The 12,453-nt window shown below is 42.3% G+C and overlaps 1 protein-coding gene across 1 annotated transcript; it reads left to right on the top strand.

The window, feature by feature from the left end:
* Window positions 1–3,182: 3,182 nt before the first annotated feature.
* LOC102834456 (monocyte differentiation antigen CD14-like) lies at window positions 3,183–4,398 on the top strand. Its single transcript, XM_006866229.1, has 2 exons — window positions 3,183–3,191; window positions 3,265–4,398. The coding sequence occupies exons 1-2, from the start codon at window positions 3,183–3,185 to the stop codon at window positions 4,396–4,398; spliced, it is 1,143 nt and encodes a 380-aa protein (XP_006866291.1).
* Window positions 4,399–12,453: the final 8,055 nt, after the last annotated feature.

Here is a 12,453-nt window from a genome sequence, read left to right as displayed (position 1 = left end):
TTTTTTTAAAAAAGTAAAAACAAACTGAAGAAAGAGAATTGTTTTTCAGAACAACTTTCTTCTCTTGAAACTAACTCCATTTACCCTTGTTTTCCATTAATGAAGTCTGCAATCTATTACAAAAACATCCTGTTAAGTATTTGTAGACCATCATCTTGTCTTCCACATCTTCCCTCCAGAGCCAACAGTCATCTACCCCTGGGCATTTACTAAGTACTGCTATGTACCATGTTCTGGACTGGGAATAGGGCCTGTATCTTGTCTCCTTCCTCATGTGACAGTTTGGCATGTAAAACTCACAATTTGCTCCCATTGAGGAAGGGAGGTCCTAGAGCAAAAGTTATGCTCTGCACAGAGTGCCTATTCAGACAGTTGTTATGTGCCGCCATCGAGTCAATTCTGACTCATAGCAACAATGTATAGAGTTTCCAAGGAGCAGCTGGTGGGTTTGAACTGCCAACCTTGTGGTTAGCAGTCAGTGCTAATCCTACAAAGCCAAACCAGGACTCTATTTCAGACAGTTACTTCTGCCCAAATTGTCTTTTTGCCCCCATCTGTGTGAAATCCTTTAAGAGGCATTTTAAGAATGTGTATTAATGCTATAAGAAGCAGCTTCCATATACTGTTTTCTACAGGGCTGACTGTTCCTTCCTCCATTGCAGCCAAGAGCCCATTGTTTCTTCTCTATAGGAGTCTTCTTCATAATGGACTGTAATTCTGAGTTCCTAGCATAGTGGTTAAGGGGCTTTGATAGCGCAGCCATTAAGAGTCCGGCTGCTAACCTCAAGAAAAGCAGTTTGGAACTACCAGCTGTATCACGAGAGAAAGATGAGGTTTTCTGCCATAAAGATTTACAGCCTCAGAAACCCTGTACAGGATTGCTATGAGTCAAAACCGGCTCCACATCACATAACCACCACCTCAATGAAAACATTTCAGGGACTGTATCCCAAGACATGACACTAAGCCTAGCACTTAGCAATCTGATGGTGGTGGTGTGCCGTGGAGTCAGTTCCAACTCATAGCATCCCTGCATAGGGTTTCCAAGGCTGTAAATCTTTATGGAAGCAGAAAGCCTCATCTTTCTCCCACAGAATGGCTGGCAGTTTCGAACTGCTGACCTTGAGGTTAGCAGCCTGACTCATAACCACTACACTACCAGAGCTCCTAGTCTGATGATAGATGGTTCTTATATCAAAGTGTGAGGCGGGGCTCTTTATATAACCATCACTATCCCTTTTAACTTGGAATCAACCCTCTAACCCTAAAGAATGACTTCACGAAGGTGACAGGCTTTGCTAAGGAAGCAAAGCTTCAAAGGTCTGAGTCCTCTGGATTCAAAGACTTTAAAAAAATTGAAAAAAACAATCAGCATTAACAACAATATAGGGAGCTCAGATGATGCAGATCACTTGGTAGTTTGGTGATTCCAAAAAGCTGGAAATCTACTTCCTATATATTATTGTTGTCAAGTGCCACAGAGTTGGTTTCAACTCATAGCAACCCTGTAGAGGGTTTCCGAGGAGCAGCTGGTGGATTTGAACAGCCGATTTTGCGGTTGGCAGCCCAGTGTTTATCCTACTGTGCTACAGTAGGACCCCTATAGACAGTCTACTCTGTCACATGAGTTCACTATGAGTCAAAAATCGACTTGATGGTACCAAACAACAACACTAACATCAATAGATGTAGCTCTGGGCTAAGGACTTTACTCACAGACATTACTATTACCTTTATAAAGATAATAGTAATATTATAAGGAGTGAGCCCAGAAATATGAGCCCCGGTAACTCATTTAAGTCTCACAGCAATAGAGTTGAGATTACAAGCCAATCTGTTTGATTGCAGAACCAGTGTATTTAACAACAACAACAATACTTACATCTTGGTCTTTGGAGATGTCACTATGCCTTGACCTGGCTTCCAGTATCAGGACATGCCCAACAGACACACAGGAGGCAGTGTGGCCTGATGAAGCCTCCTTTTTTGGGTTGGAGACAAACTCACAGCTGCTCCTGGAATCAAGAAGAAGTGAGAGCTCAAAAGATTTTCATGCAGCTCTTTCTCCAGAATGTGAGGGATATGGTAAAACTTCTGGTAACCCCTTATGTCAACCCTCTGGGACACTTACTTTTTTTTTTTTTTCTTGGCAAAACATGTGAGTTACTAATTAATCCTCATTCAATATACTTTCAACACTTCCTTCACTGAACACAGGAATGGGGTGGGTGGAGCAGGGAAGGAGGTCTAACTAGGAAATAAATGTTAGAAATATCCTGATTCCCATTTCAGAAAGAAAAATAGTGACTGTAATTGTGGGAATCATTTGGCAAATTGTCTCTGTTGAGCCCTTTACTTTTCAGAAAGTTATTACTTAAACTAAGGAACAAGGAAGAAGAAGAAGAAGGAAAAAAGGTAAGAGAGTTGTATTTCAAATGAACTTTCTTCTCTTGCATCCAATTCTACCCCTTGGGATCAACACATACAGTTTACAATGTCTTGGAAATGAAAGCCAGTTGAAAGTCTGAGGCTGTGACCAAGTGGTTAAGTGCCTGCTGCTACAGCGGTTGGAGCCCACCAGCACTACACGGGGGAAAGATGTAGCAGTTGGCTTCAGTAAAGATTTATATCCTTGGAAACCCTATAGGACTGTTCTGCAGTGTTCTATATGGTAGCTGTGAGTCGGAATTCGACTGGACGGCAAGGGGTGTGAGTATTCAAGTTAATGGACTCAGGAAGCCGTTGGACAATAATAACCAAGACTAAGGAAAAGTGGTGAAGGAGAACCCTTTCCGAGCTGGGGTAGCAGGAGATGGTCGCAGAAGGTCACAGTCATAACCTTGGGCAATGGGGAACATTCCTTCCACAAACACACAGGAAGAAGGCTGGGGGTGATTGAGTCATTCTGGCACTAGTTAGGTTTAAATGCTCTGGATGCCCTGCTAAATCCTTCCGGTTATGGCCCTTCTGCTATTGCAAAATTGTCCAGGAGGGAAGTAAGGGTGGTGGTTAGTAGGAAGAGGTGGGGAGGGAACCAACGTTTATCGGAGGAGGAAACGGTGAAAAAACAGAGTTGCATAAATTCTTAGAGTCTTCAAGAATTGAGATAGATCTGCGCGCGGAGTCTCAAAGCCCTCTCCCAAGAGCGCCAAAAGCGTTGAGGCTCCAAGGAGCTACCCGCTATGGTGAGTGTAGCGTCGGCGGGTATCCATCTCCGTCTTCTGTGGCGGGCTCCGGCCACCTTGACCTCTTTTCTCTCCCTAGGAGCTTTCGCCTTGCCTGTTGCTGCTGTTCTTACAGCCGTTCCTATGCGCCTCAGAGGCAACGCCCAAGCCCGAGCTCGAGCCCTGCGAAGTGGACGACGAAGATTACCGTTGCGCCTGTAACTTCTCAGGTCCGCAGCCCAACTGGTTCAGTGGACTTCAGTGTATGGTTGCTGTCGAGGTGGAGATCCGTGCTGGTGGCCGCAGCCTGGACAACTTTTTACAGGGCGCCGATACCGAGCCGCGGCACTACGCTGACGTGCTTAAGGGTCTGCGCGTGCGGCGGCTTACAGTGGGCGCTGCCCGGGTTCCTGCCCGGCTCCTGTTCGCATTATTGCGTGCACTCGGTTATTCCCGCCTCAAGGAACTGACACTCGAGGACCTGGAGGTAACCGGCACCTCTCTGCCGCCGCTTCTGGAAGCCCCCGGGCCTGCGCTCTCCGCTCTTCGCCTCCACAACGTGTCGTGGGCCACAGGGGGTGCGTGGCTGGCCGAGCTGCAGCAGTGGCTCAAACCGAGCCTCAAGGTACTGAGCATTGCGCAAGCACCCTCGCTTGCCTTTTCCTGCGAGCAGCTCCGCTCTTTCCCGACCCTCACCACCCTAGATTTGTCGGACAACCCTGGACTAGGTGAACGCGGGCTGGCCGCGGCCTTGTGTCCGCACAAGTTCCCGGCCCTCCAGGACCTGAGGCTGCGCAGTGCGGGGATAGAGACGCTTACCGGTGTGTGCGTGGCGCTGGCGGCGGCCACTGTACAGCCTAATAGCCTAGACCTCAGCCAGAACGCGCTGCTTGGCACCGCCAACCCCAGTGTTCCCGGGTGCATCTGGCCCAGCGCATTGAACTATCTTAATCTGTCTTTCGCTGGACTGAGGAAAGTGCCTAAGGGACTGCCGGCCAAACTCAGTGTTCTAGATCTCAGTTGCAACCGGCTAAACAAGGCACCGCGACAAGATGAGCTGCCTCAGGTGGAAAGCCTGACACTAGATGGGAATCCCTTCTTGGACCCTGGAGCCCACAAGTCCCACGAGGATACAGAGAACTCCAGTGTGACCCAGGCCTGTGTGCACTTGCTCCTGGCCATAGGAATACCAGGAACCCTGACTCTGCTCCAAGGGACCAGGGGCTTCGCCTAGGGCCTTGCGGGAGAAAAATGAACGGCTTCAAGTTGCCCTGAGGGGCATGGGAAGCTCTATCAGAAACCCTTGGCCTCACCTTACTAATATCTTAAACAGCTGATCTATGTTGTTAATTCAACAGATCTTTACTGGGTGTTAGCTAGGTGCTGGGTCTAGATTCCATACTTTGACTTTCTTCATCCTACCTCCTAGATATCTTGTTGTTGTTGTTATCGTTAATTGCTTTTGAGTCATTCCGACTCATAGTCATAGCGACTCTCAGTAAGGTTTCCAAAGAGCAACCTTGTGGTTAGAAACCCAGTGCTTATCTACAATGCCACACCAGGACTCCTTAGGTATCTTTGTTGTTGATAAGTGCTGTCCAGTCGGTTCTGATTCATAACGACCCTGTACAGGGTTTCCTAGGAGCAACTGATGGGTGTGAACCACTGGCCTTGTCATTCGAATTCCAGTACTTATCCTGCAGTGCCACATCAGAAGTTCTAGATATCCTAGGACCAAAGAAATAACTACAGAGGAAGATGGTAGGGAAGAGATCTATGTATCCATGGTCAGCGTACATAACATAGTTCACAAAGACAATGTTCTACATCGTACTTTGGTGAGTAGTGACTGGGATTTTAAAAGCTCATGAGTAGTCAAGCAACCGTTGGTCTTGCCATGTGTGGAAGAAAGAAGAATGATGAAAATTGAAGATGTTTGGAATCAATTAGTCCAGTGAACTAATGGAATCTGTGAACATCAGTTTTCATGACTCTGAGACCAGAAGAACTAGATGGTGCCCAGCTGCCACTATCAGCTGTTCTGAAAGGGATCATATTAGAAGTTCCTGGATAGAGTGGGGGACAATGTGGACCAAAATTCAAAATTATTAAAAGAAAACAAAACAAAAACAAAAAAAGACTGTACTGACTGGTCAGAAAGAGACTGGAGGAACCCAAGACTATGGTCCTCCGCCACCCTTCCTGTCTGGAACTGAACTCCCTCTTGTGACCCAAGTTTCAGCCAAGCGGTGGACAGATATATAGGGAGAACAACAAAGCTATTGAAATATGCTAGCCATTGAATGGTCAACCTTTCAAGATCAAAAGGGTAACATTTATATGAGGACAAGGTAAATATGTAACAGAAGAAGGGTGTAACAGAATAGGAACCACAGGGAGGATGTGGGTAACTATTCTTACATGGAAGAGATTGCAAGCATTGAAAAAAAAAGTGTGCGATTTGTTGAACGTAAAACTGATAATCTGTTCTGTAAACCTTACTCAATTCTGAATAAAAAGTTGCAAAAAAAGAGGTATGTGTGTGGGAGGATAGTTCATGAGTTTCTGGATAGTCAGGGTTTTCTGAGCAAATACTGGCGTGAGAATTATTGTTGCTAGGTGCCATTGAGTCAGCACCAACTCATAGTGACCCTATGCACAACGGAACGAAACACTGCCTGGTCCTGTGCCAACCTTACACACTGTTGCTGCACCTGAGCCCATTGCTGCCGCCACTGTGCCAATCCTTCTTGTTGGGGGTCTTCCTCTCCTTCTCTGACCCTCCACTTTACCAAACATGATATCCTTTTCCAGGGACTGTCCTCTTCTGGTAATATGTCCGAAGTATGAGAGATGAAGTCTGGCCAACCTGGCTTCCAAGGAACATTCTGGCTGTAACTCTTCCAAAACAGATCTGTATTTTTTTTGTCAGAACATGATACTTTTAATATTCTCCTCCAACACCATAACTCAAATGCATCAATTCTTCTAAAGTGTTCCTTATTCATTGTCCAAATTTCACATGCATATGTTGTTGTTGTTAAGTGCTGTCGAATCGATTCCGACCCATAGTAACCCTGGATAGGGTTTCCAAGGAACAGCTGGTAAGCTTGAACCATTGACCTTGCAGTTCATATGACTTTGCAGTCTGATGCCTTAGCCCACAGTGCCACACCAGGACTCCACATGCATATGAGACTATTGAAAATACCATGGCTTGGGTCAGGTGCACCTCAGTTCTTTAAACTAACATCTTTGCTCTTCAACACTTTTAAGAAGGTCTTGTGCAGTAGATTTACCTAATACAATAGGTCATTTGATTTCTTGACTAAGGCTTCCCTGAGTGCTGAAAGTTGATCCAAGCCAAATGAAGTCTTTAACAACTTCAATCTTTTTTCCATTTATGTGCATGTTGTTTATTGGTCCAGAGGTGAGGATTTTTGTTTTCTTTACATTGAGATGCAACCCATGCCAAAGGCTGTGGTCGTTGATCTTCATCAATAAGTATTTTAAGTCCTCTTAGCGTTCAGCAAGCAAGGTTGTATTAAACTAGAATTAAAGGGTATTTAAATGCTAAACATTCCTGCAAGATAAAGAATGTTTCCTCTATAATGCACAGTTCATCTGCTTTCATTGTAGAAGAAGAAAATCTAGTGTTAGGAGTTAAAAACAGAAGAGTTTTATTGAAGCTCAAACCAAGCAGCACAAAGTGAAATTATAATGTGCTCCAATATGTTACATTATTCAGGTTGTTATTATAATGACATATCAAGAACTAGACAGCAATTTTTCTGATTAGTTGAATTGGCTGAAATTTGCAAGGTTTTGTCTAATCAATCAGAAGGTAATTATGAGATACCAGAAGTTACAGATCATAAAATCATTCAGTTTTCCAAGACTATTTTATTATACAAGAAGGTGCTTTTGTCATAAATTTCCTGGAATATTTGTATTGTAATCTTAATTAAATATTTTTAGAGAAGTAGTCACATTCTTTAGTACTTCCTCTGTTGATTTCTCATGAGCAGCACAACTCTTCAGTGAGAGTCCATTCCAAAAGTCTCTATATTTTCTATTGTTAGGTACCATCAAGCCAGTTCTGGCTCATAGTGACCAGGTATAGGGTTTCTAAGACTATAAATCTTCATATGAGCAGAAAGTCTCATCTTTTTCCCTCAAAGTTGCTGGTGGGCTCGAATTGCAGACCTTGTGTGGCAATTGAGTACTTATCTTACAATATCATCAATTAGCTGCCTCTATTTTGTTGTTGTTGTTGTTGTTAAATGCCGTAGAGTCGGTTCTGACTCATAGCGACCCTATATAGGGTTCCTGAGAAGAGGCTGGTGGGTTTGAACTACCAACATTGCAGTTCAAACTAACCTGAAGCACCACACCAGGACTGCATCCTCCTCTGTATTTGTTGTTGTTAAGTGCCATCAAGTCGATTTCGACCCATAGCAACCCTGCATACGGTTTCTAAGGAGCAACTGGTGAGCTTGAACCACCGACCTTGCAGTTCAAACGACTTTACTTTGTGGTCTGATGCATTAACCCACAGAACCACACCAAGACCTACCAAAGACCCCCAGCAAGATGAGTTGGCAAAGTGGCAGCATCAATGAGCTCAAGCATGGCAACAATAGTGAGGTTGGCCCAGGATCAGGCAGTGTTTCGTTCTTTTGTGCTGAGTTTGTACCGACTGGATGGCACCTAACAACAGCAATATAGTCTCCCCTTTTGATCAAGCCTCCACTTGGGGGAGCAGATTGCCCACAACTATATATTCCTTCTGCAAGGGTTTGTTCCAAGGGGTTGTAGTGACGTTGTTGTTAAGTGCCCTTGAGTTGGTTCTGACCCTTAGCGACCCTTTTATAGGGTTTCCGAGGAGTGGTTAGTGGGTTTGAACCATCCACCTTGTGGTTCAAACTGATTTTGCAGTCCAGCGCCTCAACCCTCAGTTTCACAACAGGACTCTATAGTGACATTATTGTTGTTTAAGGAGACCCTGTATGGGGTTTCCAAGGAGTAACTGGTGAGCTTGAACCACCGACCTTGTGGTTCAAACCAACTTTGCAGTCGCACACTAACCCACAGTGCCACATCAGGACTTCAGTCAAAGGAAAGTTAATCCTTCACTTTGCCAAACTAATGGGCCCCATGTTCAGTATGATTGCTGTGAGGACTATGGCATCAGACTATGGCATGAATTGGAGGAATCAATTTAGAGTGAGCTCAAACAAAAAAGCTAATCTATGAGTACCCAAGGAAAGTAAAGAAGAGCTTCTCTGTTCAAAGTGATTTAGTTCTATGCTATAGATTCAGCTCCTTTAAAGTACACACTTATATGTATAGCTGGAACAGTTTCCATTTTAGTGGATTTAATTTAGCATTTCATAGTGGATTTAATCAGTACTATAATAGTCACTTCACCACTTGTCTGTCAATTTGTTGTACCATGGTGGCTTGAGTGTTGCTGCGATGCTGGGAGCTATGCCACCAGTAATTTAAATGCCAACAGAGTCACCCATGGTGGACAGGTTTCACCTGAGCTTTCAGACCAGACAGACTCAGAAGAAGGAGAGGATGACTACTTCCAAATGTTCAGCCACTGAAAACTTTATGACTAGCAGAGAAATAGTGTCAGATATCACCAGAAAATTGAATATTGAAACATGATGAATAGCACCAGAATATTGTCAAATTTAGTGCCAGATGACAAGCCCCTCAGGTTGGAAGACACTCAAAATATGACTGGGGAAGAGCTGCCTCCTCAAAGTAGAGTTGACCATGATGACATGAGTGGAGTCAAGCTTTTGGGACCTTCATTTGCTAATGGGGTACAACTCAAAATGTGGAGAAACTGCTGCAAACATTCACTAATAATCAGAGTATGGAATGTACAAACTATGAATCTAGGAAAATTGGAAGTTGTCAAAAATGAAGTAGAATGCATGATCATTGATATCCTGGGAATTAGTCATCTGAAATGGACTGGTATTGGCCATTTTGAATTTGACAATCACGTGGTTTACTATGCGGTAATGACAAATAGAAGAGGAATGGTGTTCATCATTAAAAAGAACATTTCAAAATCTATCTCTATCTTGAAATATAATGCTGTCTGTGATAGGGTAATATCTATACCCTTACAAGGAAACAAGGATTACCACTATTATTCAGATTTATTCACTAGTCACTAAAGTCAGTGATGATGAAATTGGAGAATTCTACCAAATTCTACCAATCAATTTCAGTCTGAAATTGGTTAAAAAAAAAAAAAGGCAACCAAGATGTATTGATAATTACTGGTGATTGGAATGCAAAGGATGGAAACAAAAGAGAAGGATCAGTAGTTAGAAAATATGGCCTTGTGGTAGAAATAATGCTGGATGTGGCATAATAATAGAATTTTGCAAGATCAATGACTTTTTCATTGCAAATACCTTTTAAAACAATATAAAAGATGATTATATACATGGATTTCATCAGATGAAACACACAGAAATCCAATTGACTACATCTGTGGAAAGAGATGGTGGAAAAGCTCCATGTCATCAGCCAAAACAAGGGCAGGGGCAGACTGTGGAACAGACCATCAGTTGCTTATAACTTAGGCTGAAGCTGAAGAAAATTAAAACAAGTCCATGAGAGCCAATATATGACCTTGAGCATATCTCACCTGAATTTGAAGATCATCTCAAGAACAGATTTGATAACCTTAGACACTAAGGACCAGAAGAGTTGTGGCTGAGTGCTTATCTTACAGCACTACCAGTGAGCTGCCTCAGTATTTATTATAGTTGTTAAGTGCTGTCAAGTTGGTTCCAATTCACAGTGACCCTGTATAGGGTTTCCAAGGAGCAAGTGGTGAATTTGAACCACTTACCTTGAGGTTCAACCAACCTTGTAGTCCAGTGCTTATCTTACAGTGCTACACCAGGACTTTGATATAATCAAGAGCAATGATACTGAAGGAAGAAGCCCAAGGTGCACTGAAGGCATTGGTTTAAAAAAACAAGGCTCCAGAAATTGATGGAATATAAATGGAAAATTTTCAACAAACTGATGCAGCACTGGAGGCATTCACTCATCCTTGCCAAGAAATTTGGAAGACTGTTACCTGACTACTGATTGGAAGAGATCCATATTTGTACCCATTCAAAAAAAACGTGACCCAATGGAATGCAGAAATCATCGGACAATATTATTAATATCATATGCAAGTACAATTTTGCTAAAGATAATTTAAAGATGGCTGTAACAGTACATTGATAAGGAAATGCCAGAGGTTCAAGCCAGATGCAGACAAGGACATGGAACAAGGGACATCATTGCTGACATCATGTGGATCTTGGCTGAAAGTAAAAATACCAGAAAGATGTTTGCTTGTGCTTTATTGACTATGCAAAGGCTTTTGACTATGTGGACCATTACAAACTATGGACAACATTGCAGAGAATGAGTATTCCAGAATATTTAATTGAGCTCGTGAGGTACTTGTACATAGACCAAAGGCAGTCATTTGAACAGAACAAGAGTACAATGAATGGTTTAAAATCAAGAAAGGTGTGCACTAGGGTTGTAGTCTTTCACCATACTTACTCAATCTATATACTGAGCAAATAATTCTAGAAACTGGATTATATGAAGAATAACATGGCAACAGGATTGGAGGAAGTCTCATTAACAACCTGCGATATGCAGATGATACAACTTCGTTTGCTGAAAATGAAGACTTATTTACTGATGAAGATCAAAGACCACAGACTCTGATGTAGATTGCACCTCAATGTAAAGAAAATAAAAATCCTCACCACTGAACCAATATATAACAACATGGTAAATGGAGAAAAGTTTGAAGTTGTCAAAGACTTCATTTTGCTTGAATCCACTATCAGCACTCATGGAAGCAGCAGTCAAGAAATCAAACACCATATTGTACTAGGCAAATCTACTTCACAAAACCTCTTTAAAGGGTTGAAGAGCAAAAATGTCAGTTTGAGGACTAAGGTGTATCTGACCCAAACCATGGTATTATCAATAAGCTCATATGCATGTGAAGGTTGGACAGTGAATAAGGAAGATTAGAAGAATTGATGCATTTGAGTTGATGAATTTGGTAAAGTGGAGAGTTAGTCAAACATAGATCTTTTTTTGTGTGTTACAAAAAGCCAAAGTATATAAATTTCAATTATAATGAATTTCTATAAACTTAATATAATCCTAGAAATTAATTTAAGACTATAAATGGAGTTCTGATGTGGTGCTGTGGGTTTATGTGCTGGACAACAAAGTCAGTTTGAACGTCAAGGTAGGTGGTTTAAGCTCACCAGTTGCTCCTTGAAAACTCTATACAGGGTGGCTATGGGTCAGAACAGACTCGATGGCACTTAACAACAACAACAACAACTATAAAACAAGGAATCCTGGTAGTGTATGAATTATAAGCTAGGCTGCTAACCACAAGGTCATCAGTTCTAATCTACCAAGCACTCTGCAGGAAAAAGATGAGGCTTTCTACTCCTGCAAAGATTTACAGCCTCTGAAACCCTATGGAATGTCACTATAAGATGGAATTAACTCAGTGCACACCACCACTATAAAACAGTTTTTGTAAATAATCTAAATATCTAAGAAATATTATGATATAATTTAATAATACCATGGGAGATGAGAGCAGGAGTGTAGCCATTTTGAGAATTTAGAGAAATAGTTGAGCTCTGCCTGAAACACCCACCTCCTCACCATACAACTTTCTTCTTTCCTTGGTTAGAATGTTAATGGTCACCTAAACTTGAAGGCTGGTCCCTCTTTGTGTGGCTACTGAAAGAGTAGCACCCCTCACCCACCAGACAAACAGACACTGGGAGAGTTAACCCTTTTGATATGTTTATCATGATATCTGATCATCTTGTGGATTGATATGGATGTAGAGTGGTAAAATTATGGCCCACCTGCAGGTATAAATATTGCTTACAAAAGATATTTCTGTGAATATCATCTCTCTTTATTGTGGTTATGAATTGGGCTGCGAACCACAAGGTTAACAGTTCAAAACTACCAGCTGTTCCAATGAAGAAAGATGAGGCTCTCTGCAACTGTAAAGATTTACAGCCCAGAAACCCTGTACAGAGTCACTATGAGTCGGAACCAACTCCACGGCACATAACCACCACCATAGTTTTTGTTTAAATGTTTTATTGTGAATTATGTGATAATTTACATGGGAGAACATCAGTTTTACATTCATCCTATCATATATCATTTCATTGCCATGGTTACAATCCCC

Source organism: Chrysochloris asiatica, unplaced genomic scaffold, assembly GCF_000296735.1.
Source record: "Chrysochloris asiatica unplaced genomic scaffold, ChrAsi1.0 scaffold00087, whole genome shotgun sequence".
Classification (NCBI taxonomy): domain Eukaryota; kingdom Metazoa; phylum Chordata; class Mammalia; order Afrosoricida; family Chrysochloridae; genus Chrysochloris; species Chrysochloris asiatica.
This window is presented reverse-complemented; position numbering and strand designations above follow the sequence as displayed.